The sequence below is a fragment of the Artemia sp. Qi Xiang Cuo genome, chromosome 5, assembly GCF_049724085.1.
Source record: "Artemia sp. Qi Xiang Cuo chromosome 5, ASM4972408v1, whole genome shotgun sequence".
In the NCBI taxonomy this organism is placed as follows: domain Eukaryota; kingdom Metazoa; phylum Arthropoda; class Branchiopoda; order Anostraca; family Artemiidae; genus Artemia; species Artemia sp. Qi Xiang Cuo.
In genome coordinates this window covers 46,430,758-46,451,459 of record NC_142798.1, presented here as the reverse complement: position 1 = coordinate 46,451,459, position 20,702 = coordinate 46,430,758, and the positions used below count along the sequence as shown (strand labels likewise).

The 20,702-nt window shown below is 36.8% G+C and overlaps 3 protein-coding genes across 3 annotated transcripts in view; 1 reads left to right on the top strand and 2 right to left on the bottom strand.

The window, feature by feature from the left end:
- The window catches only part of LOC148952192 (DNA polymerase epsilon catalytic subunit A-like), a 54,084-nt gene extending 53,285 nt beyond the window's left edge, over positions 1–799 (top strand). Inside the window, exon 4 of the mRNA XM_089089149.1 lies at positions 653–799. Within this exon, the coding sequence (XP_088945275.1) occupies positions 653–799 (147 nt within the window). The remainder of the gene's footprint in view (positions 1–652) is intronic.
- The window catches only part of Git (ARF GTPase-activating protein GIT1), a 497,129-nt gene extending 492,603 nt beyond the window's left edge, over positions 1–4,526 (bottom strand). Inside the window, exon 1 of the mRNA XM_089088872.1 lies at positions 4,497–4,526. The gene's annotated coding sequence lies outside the window, so the exon portion shown is untranslated. The remainder of the gene's footprint in view (positions 1–4,496) is intronic.
- Positions 4,527–6,226: 1,700 nt separating this feature from the next.
- Positions 6,227–7,090, bottom strand: LOC148952190 (uncharacterized). The gene has a single exon (XM_089089148.1). It carries the CDS (start codon positions 7,088–7,090, stop codon positions 6,227–6,229), a length of 864 nt encoding a protein of 287 aa, XP_088945274.1.
- Positions 7,091–20,702: the final 13,612 nt, after the last annotated feature.

The window sequence follows — 20,702 nt, the reverse complement described above, 5'->3', positions numbered from 1 at the left end:
TTCACACTATGACATTTCTGATCTGGTTTAGGGACAAAAAAGCCTCTTTTCATGTACTAGCACAGGTCCTTTATTCCCTGTTTTCATTTTCCAGTCAGTTTGTCCTGCAGCTATTTTCTTAGAAACCTCTCTTTTAAGCTCATATTTCTCTTATCAGTAAGCTCTGTATTACCGTACTTATTTTATGAGCAACATAAAAGTTTGGCATGTTCCCTAGAACAAAGAAGGCTGCTACATCACAATCAAGTGGGGACTTAGAGATCAACTTCACAGGTCTATTTCTATTTTATTTATTTTTCTACTTGATGCACAGAGAATATACGCTTAACTAAACATTTGTACAGACAGGTCTCATCAGTATACTGAAGATCAATTTCATTCTGGAATTTCTGGCTTACTGCAATACTATCTTCCAGGCCAATTAAAATGAGGTTTTTCTATTTTTTATTAGGTGTCAAAGTCCAAATTGAGTTACTTGGTTTGCAACCACAAAAACCTCTGGCTACAGATTTTAAAAAATCTGACAGGTAGTTTTACTGATCTTTTTTCATGTCAGGAATAACTTATGAGATAAATAAAATGCCTTCATTCTTCAGTTCTAACTAGGAACACTGTGTAATTATTTTTCTATTACTTGAATTTTTTCACTTAGAGGTCTGAGAAGCACTTAGAATTGAGTGCTCTTCTTTCAAGTTCACTTGAAACTTTGCAAAGGAATCAGTTATTGGTTTCAGATGAAACTACCAAGCTGCTTGCTTATCCCTTTTGCCCTGGAGCCCATCAAATGACAGGTGGCTAATTTTTGCTAATCAGATGCTATCTAGAGTGAAAAGTAGTAACTAAAACCATGCTCTTTGTATTGTTGAGATATCTACCAATCTACTGATGTATCACACATGTTGTTTGGAACTTTGCAGTGGACAAAAATTAAATTAGAAAAAAAGTGGGAAAATGTCTGTTAGAGGTGGGTAATTTCTAGTTAGAAATTCAAGTAGGCATATCATTTTTTTGTCTACTTTTGTAATATTATTTAAAACTAGATAGCCAAAAATAATCAATGAGAGTTCTATTTAGTGACTAGCACCATCTAGTGGGCTGTCAGAATTTTCACAAGTCAGTGTATGTCAAATTGACAAGACTGGGACTCTCAGACTGAGGGGCTTACTCCTGTCAAATACTACTACAAGTATATTCTGCTTGAGTTTTTTGAGACTATGGCTGAAAAGATGGATTTGTACCATATGAAGGACCACAGAAAAACTATAGCAGTCAGTGGCTAAGGTCTGGCACAGGAGATATTCCAAATGGTTGGGATCTCTGAATCTTTTGCAGATACAACTTTACTGGAACAAAAAGTACTTTCCTCCCATAGTCACAAGAACACTTCCAACAAGATTAATACCATAAATTACGGAATCATCTCCACTTTATGTCCAAAGAGGACAGGAACAAAAATGATATGTTATGGAAAGTCAGGCATGTGTTATCCCTTGTTAAAGTGCAGTGTTTGGACCTTGAAAGGGAGAAAAACCCTATGTGTAGATGAGCAGATGATCTTCTTGGCAGCAGGAACTATCAGAAAGGGCAGGATAGCTAAAGCAAAGCTTGCAGATGAGAAGGATCTTAGGAAGAAAGAACAATGGTTGTGGGACAAAGTTAGCAACATTGAAAAAGGATTTGTCCTTGTGCATTGGTTTGACAACAGCACAATAAACATGGTGTCAAATTATTGCAGTGCAGGTGCAGGTGGAGTAGTGAAAAGATGGTGTAACAAGAAGAAGGAGAAGGTTGATGTGAAAAGACCTGACGTTATTGGTCACTATAACTGCAACATGGGAGGAGTAGACAAGCTGGATCATCTTATTGCCTTGTATTGAATTAAAACAAAGACAAAGAAATGGACCAGTGTCACTTTTCAAGTTCTGGAATGAAATTGCAGAAGCACTGCTGAAGTGTGAACATGAGGAGCAGATCTCTAAACAAAGAGCAGGTTGTCCTCACCAGCAACAAGATGCCAAGAATTCTCCAGCTCCTTTGCCATCCCAACCTGCTGTGCAATGAACTTACACAATTGAAAGTGTCTGGTATGACCAAGTAAATCACTTCCCTGTGCATTTAGAAGGTCAGAAAGCCCAGTGCTGCTATGAAAAGTGCCCAAAGGGAAAAAAGGGGTTTCACAGATTTGTTGTGAGAAATGTGAGGTTGTGCTGTGTCTGAACAGACAGGAATTGCTTCAAGATGTACCATGTTCACTGAGTTTGAAACTTGACTTAGTGCATATGTGTGGTGCCTTATATATATTTTTTGTATAAACAAAGTTGTCTTGCTGGTATACCCTTCTAGTCCAATTACTGTCATTTGACAGGGATCTAGATTTCCAAGAATATGTGTCCCAACGGTTTTCTAACACAGCCATAAGTTTCTAAGGTCAAAATGAGACCTATACTGGAAAATCTGAATTTTCCTGTGCATATAGGAAATATGCCAAATGGTTGGGATCTCAATCCTTATGGGATCCCTGAATCTTTTGCAGATACAACTTTACTGGAACAAAAAGTACTTTCCTCCCATAGTCACAAGAACACTTACACCAGATTAATACCATAAATTACAGAATCATCTCCACTTTATGTCCAAAGAGGACAGGAACAAAAATGATATGTTATGGAAAGTCAGGCATGTATTATCCCTTGTTAGAGTGAAGTGTTCAGACCTTGAAAGGGAGAAAAACCCTATGTGTAGATGAGCCAATGATCTTCTTGGCAGCAGGAACTATCAGAAAGGGCAGGATAGCTAAAGCAAAGCTTGCAGATGAGAAGGATCTTAGGAAGAAAGGACAATGGTTGTGGGACAAAGTTAGCAACATTGAAAAAGGATTTGTCCTTGTGCATTGGTTTGACAACAGCACAGTAAACATGGCGTCAAATTATTGCAGTGCAGGTGGAGCAGTGAAAAGATGGAGTAACAAGAAGAAGGAGAAGGTTGATGTGAAAAGACCTGACATTATTGGTCACTATAACTGTGACATGGGAGGAGTAGACAAGCTGGATCATCTTGTTGCCTGGTATTGAATTAAAACAAAGGCAAAGAAGTGGACAAGTGTCACTTTTCAAGTTCTGGAATGAAATTGCAAAAGCCCTGCTGAAGTGTGAATATGAGGAGCAGATCTCTAAACAAAGAGCTGGTTGTCCTCACCAGCAACAAGATGCCAAGAATTCTCTAGCTCCTTTGCCATCCCAACCTGCTGTGCAATCAACTTACACAATTGAAAGTGTCTGGTATGACCAAGTAAATCACTTCCCTGTGCATTTAGAAGGTCGGAAAGCCCAGTGCTGCTATGAAAAGTGCCCAAAGGGAAAAAAGGGGTTTCACAGATTTGTTGTGAGAAATGTGAGGTTGTGTTGTATCTGAACAGACAGGAATTGCTTCAAGATGTACCATGTTCACTGAGTTTGAAAATTGACTTTGTGCATATGTGTGGTGCCTTTTATATATTTTTTGTATAAACAAAGTTGTCTTGCTGGTATACCCTTCTAGTCTCATTACTGTCATTTGACAGGGATCTAGATTTCTAAGAATATGAGCCCCAATGGTTTTCTAACACAGCCTATACTGAAAAATCTGAATTTTCCTGTGCAGGAAAAATATTCAGGGCTGAAAGGGATATGGGGCAGTACCAAACTTAAGTTAAGTGACAAATCATTTTTGTAAACAGTTTGTATTTAGGGTTTGACATTCTAAACATTCAGCACAGATCCAGCTTTCACAAACATCACACAAATTGAATGACTTTCACTGTTTAGGATCAAGTCACATGCTGAGCACTTATCAACTCCTTTTGAGGAGATTGACAAACTTTTCTTGAGGGGGCACTCATTTTGAAAGAATATAGGCCCTATTTCTCCAGAAGCAATATTAATAATATTCAAGCAAAATTTTTCTCAACAGGCCAACTCAGTAGGCTATGACTCCAAAAGAAGGATGAACCAGGGGTTAGAGCTAAACCTAAAATAGGTGCTTGGCTTAGGCCTAGTGTTTAGATTGATCTCAATAGGTTTGAGTACTAAACAAATCTGCTTAAAATTCCAACCAAAACAATTTAGAATCACTAAATCATCAAGTTTTGACAGCACCTAGGATACTTATATTTTTAAGTAGCCTAGAGATTTCTAAGTGAGGATCTCAATGTTTTCTTTTAATTTCTTATGTCCTAGAGCAAGTGTAGGCTATACCTGGGGCTATCAGGGAGGGAGGAGTAGGGTGCATTTTTGGAAAAACAACAATGATATTGGGCAAGAGAATAAAATAAGAAATCTAGTTGTTGGCTAGGCCAACTAGGCTATTTTAGTTGTAGACAGCTATGCCACTGTCCAGAAGTTTGGTAATCCTCATTATATTTCTTTGGATATATCATTCACCTTATTTAACAACTGTCATTCATTAAAGGAAAATATAACATGGTTATTAGCACACGAGATTTGTCTTTATTTTTGTACCTTGAATGTCTGAATTAGTCATACAGGATAATACCTTCTGTTTCTTCTATTTTTAAATATTGGAAAATGTGACAACACAGATTATATAGATACCGCTTAAACAACTCATTACTCATATTCGTCCTATCGCTATCAAGTGCGATTTAAGGTAATTTTAAGGTAATTCTTTGGAAATAACGTGCCAATATCTGTGGCCAACACATAGGACCTTTTTTTTAATTTTAAACCATACATAGTTTTTATTTATATACAATTAACTAAAGATGTAAGAACCGAGGTTTGGGAGGGGAAGTTGCCCCCCCCGGCCCCATAGCAAATTACGCCTCTGTTGCAGCTTGGAAGAATCTATCGATTATTCCTTGTGAAGACCATTGAGTCATTTTCATGTTGATTAGTGGCCAAGTGTAGTCGGATGGCCCACAGCTTCCCAGCCGAGTTTCCACTTATTCTGCAATCCAGAATTCGTTTCAAAACGTGAACAGAGGTAGCAGTAACTGTATCTTCAGAGAGTTTGTTCCAGTCATTGACAATTCTTGAGCAAACGTTTTGAACACACACTCCAGCAGAGCTGGATAAAGGGCGATTGGAGCACTTGAATCCAATCGGGCCCTGCATTTGAAAGGGTCCCGCGCTGCTATCAAATAAACACTATTTTTTTGAAATTGTTAATAATAATAATAATAACAATAATATAATGCAAAACAAATAGGCCACAGAGCCTCTACAAAAGTATTAAATTGACAAAAATTATAGGCACTTTCACCGTAGTATTTGTCCAGTTCCTGCTTGAACGAGTTTAATGAGTTGGCTTTAATGACTTCGAAGGGGAGCTTGTTCCAGTGTTGTGTTACTCGGTTCTTGAACACCCATCTGCCAATATCCTTCTGGAACCTCTTCTCTTGAAGCTTGAGGTTGTGAACACGAATGTTTGTGTGGCTGAAGCTGAGAACACCGATAGCCTGGATGTTTTCGTAAGTGTTGTAGCAAAACTTGTATACCTCAATGAGGTCTCATCGGTGTAGTCTATATGCTAGTGAAGGAAGCTTGAGCTTGCGGAGCCTATCATCGTAAGGTAAGTTTCTCAAAGTCGGACAGAAATTTGTTATTCGTCTTTGAACTTTTTAGAGAGCTTCGATGTGTTTGTCGTAAAAGGGACGTATTGTGCAATGACCATATTCAAGGATTGGCGGTACTAAAGCTTTGTAGAGAAGGCAAAGGGTATTATCGTTTCCAAAAGTGAACTTGCGTCTTAAAACTCCTGCAACACGATTTGCTTTCTCAATAATGCTATTATAGTGGGCCTGGAAGTCGAGGTTGCTGTCAATGACAACTCACAAGTCGCGCTCCACCTGGCATGATGTGATCGGTAAGTCTCCTAGTCTATATTCATAGTGGATAGTAAGTTTCCCTATCGTTATCTTGTGGCTTTTGTCGATATTGATTTCCATCAGCCAGTTGGACATCCAACTATTGAGCTTGTCAAGGTCCTCTTGCAGAAATTATGCATCGGCAGCTCTTTTGATTACTTTATACAGTTTTGTGTCGTCTAGCAAACAATTTACTGTATGCAGATACAGTAAATTGTTTGCTAGTGATTATCTTTCTTTCGCTCAGGTGCTCAAGGATGTGGTCAGATATGATAGATTCCAGTATTTTGCAGGTTATGCAGATTAGACTGATTGGGCAGTAATTTAGAGGATCTTGGCAGTTTCCATTTTTGTGCAATGGTATCAACGTTGCCTTTTTCCGATACTAGGGAGTTCATTTGACTGTAAAGATTTTTGAAAAGTCATCGATAGGGGCTCTGCAATTAGATCTGCCGTTTCTAGTAATACTCTGGGGTGAAGTCCGTCTGGACCTGGCGATTTGCTTATGCTTAGCTCTTTGAGTTTCTTCAGGACCATCTGTGGGTCTATCTCGACCCTGAGTGTTTGGTCAGAGACTATGGTTTGCAGGGTTGGTAGTGATGACTGAATAGGTTCCTTGGTGAAGAAGGTAGTGAAATACTTGTTCAGTAAATCTGCTTTTTCTTCAGATCTTTCAATCAGGAGTCCAGTCGTAGGGTCCTTTAAGGTTGGGATATCTGGCTTCGCAATGCATTTAGAATTTATCTTGTTCCAAATCATTCTGGGGTTGGTCTTGACAGATTCTGCAAGGTTTTGCTCTCGCATACTAGCTGCTTGCCTGGTTTGTCGCCTCACTTTATTTCGTAGCCCTCGGTAGGCTCTTGATTTGAGAGGGCTCGACTTGTCAGCTACATAATGTTTCCAACAGGCTTGCTTTTTCTTGATGAGGTCCAAAACAGCGCGTGGTAGGGCTAGTCTTTTATATTGTTTGGCAACTGATACGTGTTTTTCCTCAGCCTGAGACATGACAGACACGAATTTGGAGTTCATTTCCTCACAACTTTCAGTTGAACTGAGCTCTTTTTCCCAATCCACTGTGCTGAGGTCATTGCGCATCGCAGCGAAGTCTGCTCTGTTGTAATTTTTTCTTGGTGTTTTTTTGTCTTCGCTGCCGTTGGCCAAAATCTGGAAGCCTACGATACAGTGATCAGACTTTCCCACCGGTGCTAGTAGGCGGATATCCTCCATTAGTTCTGAATCAGCAGCAGATCCAATATACTTGGTCTATCCGTACCTCTGGTTCGGGTGGGCTCTAAAATCAATTGGTTCAGATGAGAATTATTCACCACTTTTAAGAATTTTGCCTCGGGTGATGTTGGGTTGTGCGAGTGCATGTGCTGGCTAGACTAGTTGATTTTCGGTAGGCTGAAATCACCCACGGTGACTACGTTTGATAAATTTTCACTGCAGATCTCAGTAATTTCTGCAAGCAAGTGCGAGTCATTTTCAAGACTGCTATTGGGACTTCTGTAGTAGATTCCGTGTTTGATATTTACTCCATCAGCTGCTTTTATTTTTAACCAGATACTTTCCTGGGATAGTTCGTTTCCTCTGGGACTGACTGGGGTAGTTTGGACGTCCTGTCTGTAATAGCAGAGATTTCCCCTTCCAGTTCGCTGTTCAATGTTTATCTCTAGGACCTTGTAATTCGGAATCTGTAGCTCTGGGAGTGTAGGCAGCTATCTGCTATTTTTCGGTTTCACCTCAGCTATTCCGACTATATGGGGATTATCAGCGCTTGCAATCTGTCTTACTCCATCCATCTTGTTTAGCAGAGAATCAGAATTAAAATAGAGACATTTAATTCCAATCAAGGCCTTTTTCTGGAACTTGCGGCCTACGCCATGTCACGGAGACGTGGGCTGGGATAGTGTTGACCAGCAGCTGAAGAGCCGGCATCTGGTCAGTTGTCGGAGGACTATGATCTCTTTGCTTGGCGTCTAGCGGCTTGTTCAGTTCTTTGCATTGGCTTGACATCAGGATTCACATAGACATATTGTCGGACATGGTTGTAAGTGGATCTTCGCAGATTTGGTGCACCCTTCACGATTTTGGATCGCTTTCTTCGGGCTTCTTCGCAGTCCTTACGCAGCTTCACGAGTAGGCGCCTTGGGCCTCGTACGTTATCCGAGTCTAAGAGGGGGCGGTCCAGTGTTGCTTTTTCTAGGATGTCTGTCAGTTGTAGTTGAGCACGAAGGTCATTGCTAGAGACCAGCCGCACAACTTTCTCAGCATCAGACTCGTCGTCGGATTCTAGAATGTCAGATATTACAGTGTTCATACTTTTCTCCTCTCGTAGTTTCCTTTCTTTTTCGGCTTGCAGTAGAACGCTAACTGTGGCGGCGCTTGAGTTTTGAATTCCGTTAGTTGCTGGTGACTGAGATGGGGCGATGTTAATGTCGGTAATTGGTTGCATTTCTGGCTGCTGCTGTTGCTGCCGTAAAGGTGCCATGCTTTGGTTAGTTTGTGTCATTTCAAGTATTGCCAATTGAAGTTTGGCTACGTTTCGCTTACAACAGCATACACATTCGTATTTGAGTAATAGTGAGCTCTTATCATGGGCTTTCAGCGCTAGAAATAAGTCTAGATGCATCCCTCGGCAAGAAACATGTTCATACTCGCTGCAGAAGTAGCGCTTGAGTGCAGTTGAGTCTTCAGCTGCCAGGTGGCAGTAGCTGCATAAGCTACCGGTAGAGCCTTCTTGTGATCTGAATGATCCAGGAGTCTCTGAAGACTGGAATTTTTCAGGATCCGGAGCTTGCGGACAAGGAGACTGTGTTGGTTCTTGTGAGCTGCTCGCGATGGTCTTCTTCTAGCCACCTTTCGGTCTTGATGGCGGTAGTGATAGCAGAGAGGAGGAAGAGCAGCTCCCACACTTCCAGTTCGCTGCAATTATTTTGGCATCATATGCTGTTATCTTGAGGCACTTCAGGTGTGACTGCTTGTTGTAAATCTTGCAGCAAAGAGCGTCATTTGGCTTTGTAGTCTGTTTGCAAATGTTACAGTTCATTCTGGTTTGAAGTATGACGTAGTTAGGTTTATGGGAGATGTAAAGTGGGAAGTGTAGGGAAGTGTAAAGCCCTGTTTGCTTGTCCCCTGCAATTTAAGAGATTGACTCTCGGCAGGTACCACTAAAACGCTTGCCACAGATGCTTTCCCCTCTTCTCCTAGCTTATCTTCTCCTGGCACTCGAATGAAAGTATTGTAGGCCTATCTGGGCGATGCTCAGAACGCCCTCTATGAGCTTAACTTTATTGTCTTCAAACTCTGATGTTAGATGGCTCCTATGGCGCCGTTGATTTATGTTCGCGGATGCGCTCTCGCGCACTTTAGCATCGGGTCTTTTACTTCGAGGAAAACGAGGGAAGCGTAGAGCCCCGCTACCTATTCCCCGCAGTTTAAGAGTCAAAGGAACCGGCAGGCACCTCTACGGCCATTGCAACAGGTGCCCTCCCCTCTTTGCTAATTTCCCTCCCAAGAAGAGAAAATGAGCGAATATCGACGAAAATGCGAGAAAAACGGCTGAGACAATGTGATCTGTGGCAATAAAATTTAGCGTCTGGCAACTATGTGCTATTGATAACTGTTAAACCTAGATCTTCCAATGCTTATTGTCCCCTATTTTGTTTAACTACTGTATAGACTGGATTCTAGAGAGTGCACTCTCGAGTTTTGATGGTGTTGCTATGGGATTGGGCATTAACGTGTCTGACCTGGACTACGCGGAAGACATCGACGCTCTTGCCGCTGATCCAGCAACTGCCCAAGCAATGTTAAATGAAATAGCACATTTCTCTCAGCTACTGGGTATGAAAATCAACACGGACAAAACTAAAGTCATGGATCTAAACATGCACTCAGATTATCAGCTTGTGCTTTACGGACAAGAATTGGAAAAAAGTCGATAGCTTCACCTATCTTGGCTCAATAATAGACTCTCGTGGAGGCTGTGACCTTGACGTACAGAACAGAATCAACAAAGCCCAAACCATCTTCTCACAACTCCGCAGCCATCTGTGGATCCGGCGGGAGATCAGCATGAAGACAAAACTTTCTGTTTATAAAGCGGCTGTTAGATCTGTTCTCTTCTATGCAGTCGAAACTTGGCCACTGAAGGCGCTTCATCTCCATGATTTGGAAGTCTTTGACCACCGCTGTCTATGAAAAATCCTGAGGATTCGATACTCCGATAGAATCTCATATGTTGATGTGCGCCACCGCTGCTGTGACATCGAACCCGCCGCCATGATTGTCAAACAGAGAAGACTGCGTTGGCTTGGTCATGTCTTTAGAAGACCCAATGACCACATCATGAAGCAAGTGCATTTAGCTGCCTCTTTGCCAGATTGGCCAGGCTCCGGGTCAGAAATTTTACTTTTGGGGATAAAGCGGCAAAACACGACCCCGACCCTATGCGTAGAGTTTGAAAGTTTGGCAGAAAGTTGAAGAAGTGCTGCCTCTAGTTTGCTGACTAGATGGCCCCCGGTCGCGACAAATGGGAGTCAATCATACATAGTCATCTAGATGCCGGGTGAGGCGTCCGCGTCTGGTGCCGCAACAACTACAAGTAAGTAAGTAAGTAAGTATCTTCCAATGCTTAATGTAATATAGAGCAGCACTTGCTCACATCCACATATGCGGCAGGCAATCCTCAGATCACAGCTCATACTTAATAAATCCTGTGTTTTTCAAGGCTAAAACTAATACAAATTCTCTGATATCATTAATGAATTACGAATAAATTAAACTGTTCAGCAGTTACGCCGATTGAAATGAAGACGCAAGGAAATCAGATTATCACACAGTTTTAGTAGAATTTACAGAAGAAAAACTTAGAAATATTTAATTTCATGTATTAATATTCGACGATCCAAATTTATATTCAATAATTTTTTTGTATTTTATAAACGAGAAATATTTTTTATTTAATTATGTATGTATGTACGTTAAATGTTTTATCGAAAATGGCTCCATATTTATTTTGGAAAATTGGCATCCTGGGATTTTCTGGCCTAAAAAAACGATGTAGATAGTTTACGAGTTTGAGAAAACACCTTGAGGATTTCTGAAAAAAATTCATGTTAGTAAAGTCATAATTATTAGCAAATTTTAGAAATAAAATCCATCATTTCTGCCTCAAGAGTGGTTCTATCGCTTTTAGTATCTTCAACGCATTTAAAAATACATAAGAAACATTTGAGTATAAAGTACCAAATATAATTAGACTATTTACAAGATGCATTTTAAACTGGACCATCAAATGAGACAAGATCAAGAAGACGACCTCAGAAATGAAAAATCACAATGGGTGAAAATGAAGGGTTGGTCGAAAACAGGATCAGCCACTTTGTGGCATGTTTGAAACAGGTTTGATGCGGCATGGCCGCTTCAAAACAAAAATGAATTCTTGTCAAAAAGGGGCATGTTTAAGAGCTGACGTCACAAGACTTGTTTTGTTTCTTAAACTACTACGAAGGTGATGACATGCCAATTCTAAACCAAAAAGCACTCTATCGAAATGTGGCACGTATAGGCACTATGTCAAAAAACTGGTTTTTGTTCTTTAAGCTAACATGACACCAATGGCAAAAGTTCATTTGCATTGAATAATTATGGGTCTGCTGGAATTCAGTGGTAGAGTAAGTACTTTGAAATAAAGATGGCAGTGAGAGATAAACCCCTTTTTAAAAAAGGGATGTCTTTTCAACTTAGGATTTATAAATACCTACTTCTAAGGTGTAGAATGTAAAAAAAATAAAAGTAGACATTTTATTTGCAAATATATTTGTTTCCTTTATGTATAAATTATATTTTTTGGAAGGAGATTGTATAAAACATTTAGTTAAAATTTTTTGATGGTTTTCGTTCAAATAAGAAATTTTGTTTATCACTGGTATCATATTAAGTGGGACTCTTGTTAAAACGGTTTTAAATGGCCACATTCATTGGAAAGGGGTGATTCTAACCCTCTAAATATCTCCCTCTGGAGCTATTGTTTTATCCTTATATCCTTTCACTCTATACCTTCAACTCTGTTTCTACTTAGCCTTTTGTGTCATTCCTATCTAGTATTCATTGATATAGAAAAAAAATTACAAGAAACATTGAATCGATAAATACTTTATTTTAAATAAGAGATTATTTTATAAAATACATGGTTATTTCTTCTCCCACTGTCAAATCCACAGACACTTTGAGTGTTTGTTTTGTCGTTGTTGGGTAAACTTCGAAAGGTTAAATTTTCATTGTTTTTCTTTCTTCTTTCTTTTTTTATTAGCACTGAGGACGACTTGAGGGAGGTCCTTTTAGAAATATTTGCTTGTTTCTTCGTCATCATAGTTTGCCATTGGCTGACAAAATCCTTGTTTTCTCATCTGTTTTGATTTTATTTTTCATTTTATTATTGTCTTTCCTCTCTGAGTTTCATATGTAATTTTTCGCCTGTGGGTTATTAGAATTTATTTAAATATCAATTTTTTGTTTTTTGTGATCTTTACGGAAAGAGCGACTCAGTCCAACAACAATCAAAATAAAAAATGAAATTTATTCCTCAAAATCTACGGGCCTGATGAAATTCACCTGATTTTTGACAAAGGAGGAAACAGCATCGAAATGTAAAGCACGTTAATATTCAGCATATTAGAGAGCCCAAGTGTAGAAGTTTTTAACTCCTATTTTCTATATAAAATCTTGAATTTTGTATTTTTTACTAGAAGAGATACGGGTTTATATGTTTCGTTTCCCATGTCCAATTGTAGCAAACCAAACCTAGAAGATTAGAAGAGGGCTTGTTTGATCATGAATCACAAATATTAGTGACCTTTGAGAATAACCAAAGATTGAAGGGTAGCTAGCAATTGTTCCACGCCTCTTTTTACCCATATAAAAACAGATCAAAATTTGGCATTATTAATTTGATTTAAACAGTAGAAAGGTCCAATAATTTATCTTTGGGGAGGAAATGATCCCTTATAGTCCCAGAAGAAGGAACTAAAAGTTACGCAGTTTGCCCACCGTTCACATATAGTATTTCTTATCGCAGAATATAAAAAATTTCATTATGGAAGTGGTATTTTTTGTGGGAAGGGGGTCCTTGAGCGGTATGAAAACCTTCCGGGGGAATAATTTTCCATGGTAAGATTCAGGGAAATTTCTGTGGCAAATTTTACACAGAAAGTGGGAAAGGACTTCTTTTCAAAATTTGAAAAACAATCAGAAATTCCATTTATAAAACCAAGTTTTAAGCTTAAGAGAAACAAGAGCCATTTTAAATATGAGTGGAGCGGCTCCTTTCTCAACTCTAGTTCTATAATCTAGTTAGTGTTCGTCATCGCTATATGACTTGTTGTCTTAGGAATGAGTCATAGAGTGATAGAACATAAGGGATGTTGAATTTGAATCATCTTTAGATGGCTTGCTTCTTAGAGTAAAGAGCGTGGATTGAGAATGAGCCTGTAACAGAATAACTTATGATCATTTTAAGTTTAAACCTTGTGTTTACTTTCAGTTAAAAAAAGTTGTCTTTTCATTTGTTTATTCAATAAAACCAACCGGTTACTGACGCCAAATTATAACGTGAAGTGGTGTGGAGTCCAAAATTTGAAGGTATAGTACCTGAGCCGTCAATGGGGCCACATGATTAAATTTCCTATTTGAGATGTTTCAGATGAATAGTAATTGTAGGGGGGGGGGGGGGGTTGACTAAGCTTATTATAAGGCTCGCTGAATCTTACTTTCTGTCCTTGTGTTTTTAAAAGCTGCAGTGTGGCAGGAATTGTGAAAAAAGTTATAATTGAAGGCTAAAACGGATAATTTAAAAAAGTTCAATTTTTGTTATAACCTTAAATAAGTCTTTGTTCTCAAATTATTAGTAAATATTGGTTATTGAGGGAGGAGAAATATCTGTTATTTTAGGACAACCCTGAATAAAGTATTAATAACGATATTAAATTATATAATAGGGGAAAACTGGGTTTTGTAAGTGGAAGTAATGAGCTTCTTTAAAACCAAAATATTTGTCATCGTAAGTTTTAATAAAGTAAAAAAAACTACGTAGAATATGAGGTAAAAGTCTGAATAAAATATAACGAAGTGGATTTTTGAATGAAATAAAGGACGGTTATCAAAACATAAATGAGCCGGGATTGTTCAGCAAATGAAAAGGGTCATAGCAACAAACCTCGACGTTATATTTGAGAGATTGTTTTTTCCATTAAGACTTTTCGTTATTCTTGTTTGTGTCAATCAATAAAATTCCAGGCTTGTGTGGAGGAGATTCAATTATAAGAAAATTTTTAATCGTAGTTTCAATTATAAAGCTCAAAATGTTACAACTATAATCTCCTCAACACATTTTTGGTATTTAATATATTATATTGTTTTCAATTGTTGAAGTTCTTGCGCTAGCTTCCTTAAATAAGTTTAGCTCTGTTAATCTGATATTTAAAAAAATGGAAAAATCTTTTATAAAAACGATTTAGTTATAATTTTATTTGTGAAGCTAAGACATCGTTTATCTTTTGCCAGAGCTGTTTTGAAGCTATCTTTAGCACTTTAGTATTTTATGAGATAAAAACAGTAGGTTCAAATACTGTTTTAGCTGATTTATAGCTAATTGTTGCTGTTATCAACTAGTTTCTAAAGTTAATTTCATCCAAAGAGCATGTCCTTGCTTGTTCATTTTATTCTTAAATAACTTATTTATTTTACAAAAAAAATATAGGAAAATAGTGTGGAGAATATTTTGTAAGTCGGAAAATATCGATTGGAGTAGTAATATCACGAAAAGATTTGTGTCTGCTTTGCCTTTTTAGTCACAACTATGTATTTTTAATTTACAGGAATAATATTAAGAGAAATAAAGTACGTGACAAAAAATATTCTGTTTTTTTTGGAACATTTAATTTGGCATCCTACGTCATTACCTTATAAAAAGGCTATTTCTATTGAATGCAAAAAAATTTTTGTCAGATGTAAATTTTTTTAAATACTGGGGACATACAAAAATATATTTTCTTTTTAATTCCCACAATGTGACAAGAATTAAAACGCAAAAATATGGACTAAATTTCTTTGTTTCAACCTATGATTCCTAATCTGAATGTGTTACAAAAAAGTATTTATATTTGAAAAATAGCCCTTACAGATGGCATCTTTTACAAAGCATGAAATCAACCTATTTCATTGAACGAATTTACTTTTGTTAAGATGAAAAATATTTTTATTTTGAACATATATTTACATAATTTTTTTGTCCGTTTTGAATTTTAATATTTAACATAATAATTAAAAACTAAAATATAGATTTACAAAAAATAAAAAGCCCAAAAAACGCCAAATCTTCTTTATAGTTCATTGCTAAGCAAAGGACATTATTAAAAAATGTGGGAATTATAAAAGTTCGGGGTGTAATCTTTTAATACTGTCATTCCAAAACTCTATCCCTAATCGTGCTATATTTTATTCTTCATTCATTCTTTCGAGTAATCTCCTAGGACCTTTCTAAAATCCTATGCCCTGAAAATATTGTTATTATTTATTTGATCGCTTGAGTAATATAAGGAACTCAATATAGCATAAGGTAAAAGTCTGAATAAAATATAACGAAGTGGATTTTTGAATGAAATAAACAACGGTCATCAAAACATAAATGAACAGGGATTGTCTTGCAAATGAAAAGGGTCATGGTTACAAGCCTCTAACCTCTTTATGGTAGTTTGTTTTTTCCATTAAAACTTTATGTTATTCGCATCTGTTTTAAACAATACAATTTGTGGTTTGTTATGAAGGAGAATCAATTACCAGAACACTTGTAATCATAATTATTCTCAAATTTTCTATTGCTCTTTAGCCCAAGCAACGAATCTATAACTATCTAAAAAAAAATTAACTACTAATGTTTTCATATACTTGTACTTAGGCAAAGACGGAGCTTTAATGGAAACCAAAACCCTCTCTCCCCAAAATATACATTTTATTTTGCAGAATGTTTCTGAAGTAACCCATAGACAACAAAGACTAAATAGTAAGTGACGATCTAAAAGTGTTCTGTTTATTGTTTTTTTTTATACTAAGATGTATTTTGGCATAAGGGCGTGTAGACAGAAAGTCTCATAATCCATATTAACATTTTATTTCTTTTTAACGTAAAATGCAATTAATTTGAAATTAAAGAAAGTATAATCTAGGAGAAGCGGCAAAAACTGTCAAATTCTGAGATGATGTAATGTCATAAAAAAATTAAATACTCTAACGAATGAGCAAAATAAAACATTAATTCTTATCGCTATTTATTTTTATCTTTCTATCGAAGTTCCTAAATAAAAAATGTTTTAATACTGCGTCATATGTTTCCATAATATTATACAGATTTCATTGAGGGTGATAACGCAAAAGTACACTGAGGTCTTGTGCCATTGACAGGGAAAGTTTGAGTAACTCAATAACCGTTTTGTAGCCGCTTCTCTCTGTTGTAAAATTGTGTTTAGTATCATTGCCTCTGTTTCACATTTCATGCCAAAAAAATTTATTCCTTAATGTTTAACATTATAAAAGTGTGGATGACTATGTCTATACCAAAGCGCTATATCTGATCATATCTTAAAGTAAGAAGGACATCAAACTTAAAGCTTTTTTTCATACCCGGTTCCGTCTTAGGTCTAATCAGTGGTTTCCTTGGGTGGTTCATTGGGTCTTAGGCAGCTTTCTTGGATGTATTATAATTGTTTCTACGGTTCGCTTTGGGTTGTTATAACATTCTCAATGTTACAATCCCTGCTTAAAGTTTCACCAAACAAAGTATTTTTAAGTAAATTAAGTCTTTTTCAAATGAAAGCATTATTAGGAGATTTTTTCAAGGGGAATCGTCCGCAAGAAATTTTAAGGGGGGGGGGGAGGATTTTCAGAGAGGATATAATTGTTCGGAGGGAATTTTACGGGCGGGGGGTGGAAGTTTACATGAGATAACTTTTCAAGAACAAGTTTTCCGTGAATGAAGTGAATTTTTCATGGGGAGAAAACCAGATTTATCGGAATTACTTTAAAAATTATAAGAAAATTTATAAAAAAAGTAAGGAGCAACCTTAAACTTAAAACAACGGGAAATTACTTCATATATAAATAAGTTGGACTATTTGTCCCAACTTTTTAAGAGTGACTCCTTAAACTCAAAGGGTAACGTAAATTATTTTTTTATTGCTGTAGTTAATTATGGAGAAAAGAACTGGATAAATAATGCTTAAAGTAAGCTCCTTAGAAAATATAACTTCTTAAAATAAAATCCTGACACGGTAAAAAAGCGAACAAAGATAGGATTAAGCATGAAAACAAATAAAAATAAGATGTACATGGTTTTTTCCCTTAGAATTGATAGTGAAAAGTTAAGAAGACATCAACTCTTTGAGCTGGAAATGTGAAGGATTTTCTATAGTTAGGACTTAGGAAAAAGTTGTCCCCTGGTTTTTCGGACATCTCCTCTGTCTTCTAATTTTTAGCTAAATCACTATTCTCGGTGTGGTACCATGCAGTATTCTTACTTCTATATTATCAGTGGTACAAAAGGAGGATGTGACCCCTCTGATGGCACCGTTCACTTCTGGCTTCTCACAGAAAAAGCTAGGCAGTTATTTTCATTGATTGGCTTCAAAGTTATAGATAATAACGACCAGATTTTGATGTGCATTTGCCTCTACGAAAAAACCTCCTTGACTTTTACTCTTCACGAATACAACCAAATTCCTCTTGTATTCAACATTAAACAGGGACAAATGTTTATTTTGTTGGGGAATAAAGAATAAAATTAATTTCAAGAGGGCTTTTTTTAACAGCTTTTTTAAAAGCTTGGGTTTCAACCCTTTTGAATCCAAATTTTTGCTTCGGAACGTGTCTTTGTTTTTCATGATAAAAATACTGTTGGAACATACCCTTGAAAAATTTATGTCGCAAAGGCAAAACGAAAATTCATAATTAAGGTAACTGGTATTTTTAATCTGAAGCAAAACTACACAGGATGACCTTTTAACAGAGAGCTAGTTGCAATGTCAACTCAAAATTGAATGGTCATAAAATACAAACCAATAATTGTCATATAATACGAATCAATAGAACAACATTAGCATTAAATACAAAACTATTCATTTTTATCCTGAAAACTTAAAAGCAAAATGAAAAGAATATTGGAAAATTACTTCTAACAGTTTCCGTTATATGAAACTGCTCATAGAAAAGGGCTGTAAGTACCGAGGGAAACAGCTGAATAGTAATAAAAACTCTAAGAAAAAAATTTGATAACAATAGTTGATAACTTTCTATGTCTGAAAGACGGAAAACGAGACAAACAGGTTATCTTACTGAGAATTACAGCATCATATTCAGCATATCTGATAACCCTCCTTTATAGGTGTTAAGGCCCTATACACCATAATACGGAATTTTATGTTTTTACCAAAAAAAACATCTCGAATGCATACTACTTCGTTTCTTTAATTTCTTCCCCAAGGGTAACATAATCGAAACTGTGATCCTTTAAGCTCAGAAGACGGTTCATATACCTTCGATGCAAAAAAAAAAAATTGGGAACGATATAATAAAGATAGGGACAAAGTTGTTTTAAAGTAAGAAAAAAGGGGGACTTGCCCTCGTCAAAAGTAGGAATACTTTTGAAACTCTATGTGAAAAGCCATTTCTTGGCCATATCGTAACATTTTAATGCTCCTGACAAACCAAATTTTGCTTCAAATTTTGCTTCAAATTTGACCTCTTTAAGTCCAAAGCAGCTAGATGCTCTTCCCTTTCTCAAACAGCTACAACTTCATGGCAATGAATAATATCAGTTTCCTATTAAACTTTTTGTACGATAAAATAATGCTATTGGGCAGTAAGTGTTACCTAATAATCGAATTACCACTGGTGCTACCTGGGTTTTGTTGGGGTGATATGAAAAAATGGACTAAAATTCACCGACAACTAAATAATCAAGCATTTCATTTGTGTTTTTATGCAAACTGTCAGTGAAAACTGCGGCATAGAGAATATTTATGGCGCTTAGGTCGGTTTCAACTTGACAAAGAGGTATCCTACTGCTCTGTCTTTGGGTAGTATTAGTGTCTTTGAAAAAGTATGTGATGCATCCAACCCTATTTCGTACCAATCAGGAAAGACCCTTCTTTGACCCAACAGTGCAACCTTGGTTTTGTTTGTGTGAGGTTATAAAATGGGCTAAAATTTACCAACAACTAAATAAACCAGCATTTCATTTGGGTTGTTTGCTAACTATCAGTGAGAACTGCGGCCTGGAGAATATTAATGGCACTTGGGTCGGTTGTAACTTGACCAAGAGATATCTTATTGCTCTGATTGTGGGTATGATTATTGTGTTTCAAAAAGTATGTGATGCGTGCAAACAATTTTTGCTCAGAGCAGGAAAGACCCTTCCTTGGCCCAACAGTGCTACCTGGGTTTTGTTGGGGTAATATGAGAAAATGGGCTAAAATTTACCGACAACTAAATAACCAAGCATCTCATTTGTAGTTTTTTACAAACTGTCAGTGAGGACTGCGGCCTAAAGAATATTTATGGCGCTTGGGTCGGTTGCAACTTGACCAAGAGGTATCTTACTGCTCTGTCTTTGGGTATTATTATTGTGTTTGAAAAAGTATTTGATGCGTCCAAACAATTTTTGCTAAGAGCAGGAAAGACCCTTCCTTGGCCCAACAGTGCTACCTGGGTTTTGTTGGGGTGATATGAAAAAATTGGAAAAATTTACCGACAACTAAATAATCGAGCATTTCATTTGTGTTTTTTGCAAACTGTCTGTGAGAACTGCGGCCTAGAGAATATTAATGGCGCTTGGGTCGGTTGCAACTTTACCAAGAGGTATCTTACTGCTCTGTCATTGGGTATTATTATTGTTTGAAAAAGTATGTGATGCGTGCAAACAATTTTTGCTCAGAGCAGGAAAGACCATTCGTTGGCCCAACAGTGCTACCTGGGTTTTGTTGGGGTGATATGAAAAAATGGGCAAAAATTTACCGACAACTAAATAATCGAGCATTTCATCTGTATCAACAACTAAATAATCTTCAATGGAGTATTGAACTTTTTGCTACTGCATATTGCCTCTAAAGTACTTTGGACAAACTAGGCAGATGATACAATATAAAGAGATTCGGTGTGCTTAGCCGGAGTGGTGTCAGATATAAATAAAAGTAAAAAGTTGTTAACTAGTGAAAACCCATTTGGCAATAGTATAGAAAAAAGAAGTTTTTGTTCGAGAATGATTATATTTTAAATTAAACTTTACTTTGATTATTATTTTCTTAGTATAAAATTCATATCTAACATCATCCTGTTGTCACTTCCCCGCCACGTTGAGGTGAAACTTAAAGCGATTTTCATTTTGTTTGTTTTGTGAAGTGTATATTTATTATTTAAAAAAACAAGCAGTTCATATCAAAGAAACTACCGTCATTCGAAAATAAATGTAATGGCGCACCACCGGTACTGCAGATAAAGATGTAAGCGATATAACTGTAATCAATGTGTAAGCAATATAATGAAAAATAATGACACCGTGAATTTCAGATTAGGAATTCTTTTTGAATTAGATATAAATGAAATTTGTTTTTTCGGGTTTTTTTTTGGTCGTTACTGTTGTTAATTTTCAGCTCATGACAGCTTTGGATAAAAAAGAAGACAAATTAATTGAAACAGTGGAATTGAAACTGCGGAAAAAAATTGAAAAAAAGTTGAAGATAACAAAATTAGGCAATATTTTAAATCTAAGATTCAATACTAAGCTACC

Bases quoted from the DNA above. Each gene is read 5' to 3' on its own strand.
- LOC148952190 (XM_089089148.1), bottom strand. From the start codon at position 7,090: ATGGAGGATATCCGCCTACTAGCACCGGTGGGAAAGTCTGATCACTGT.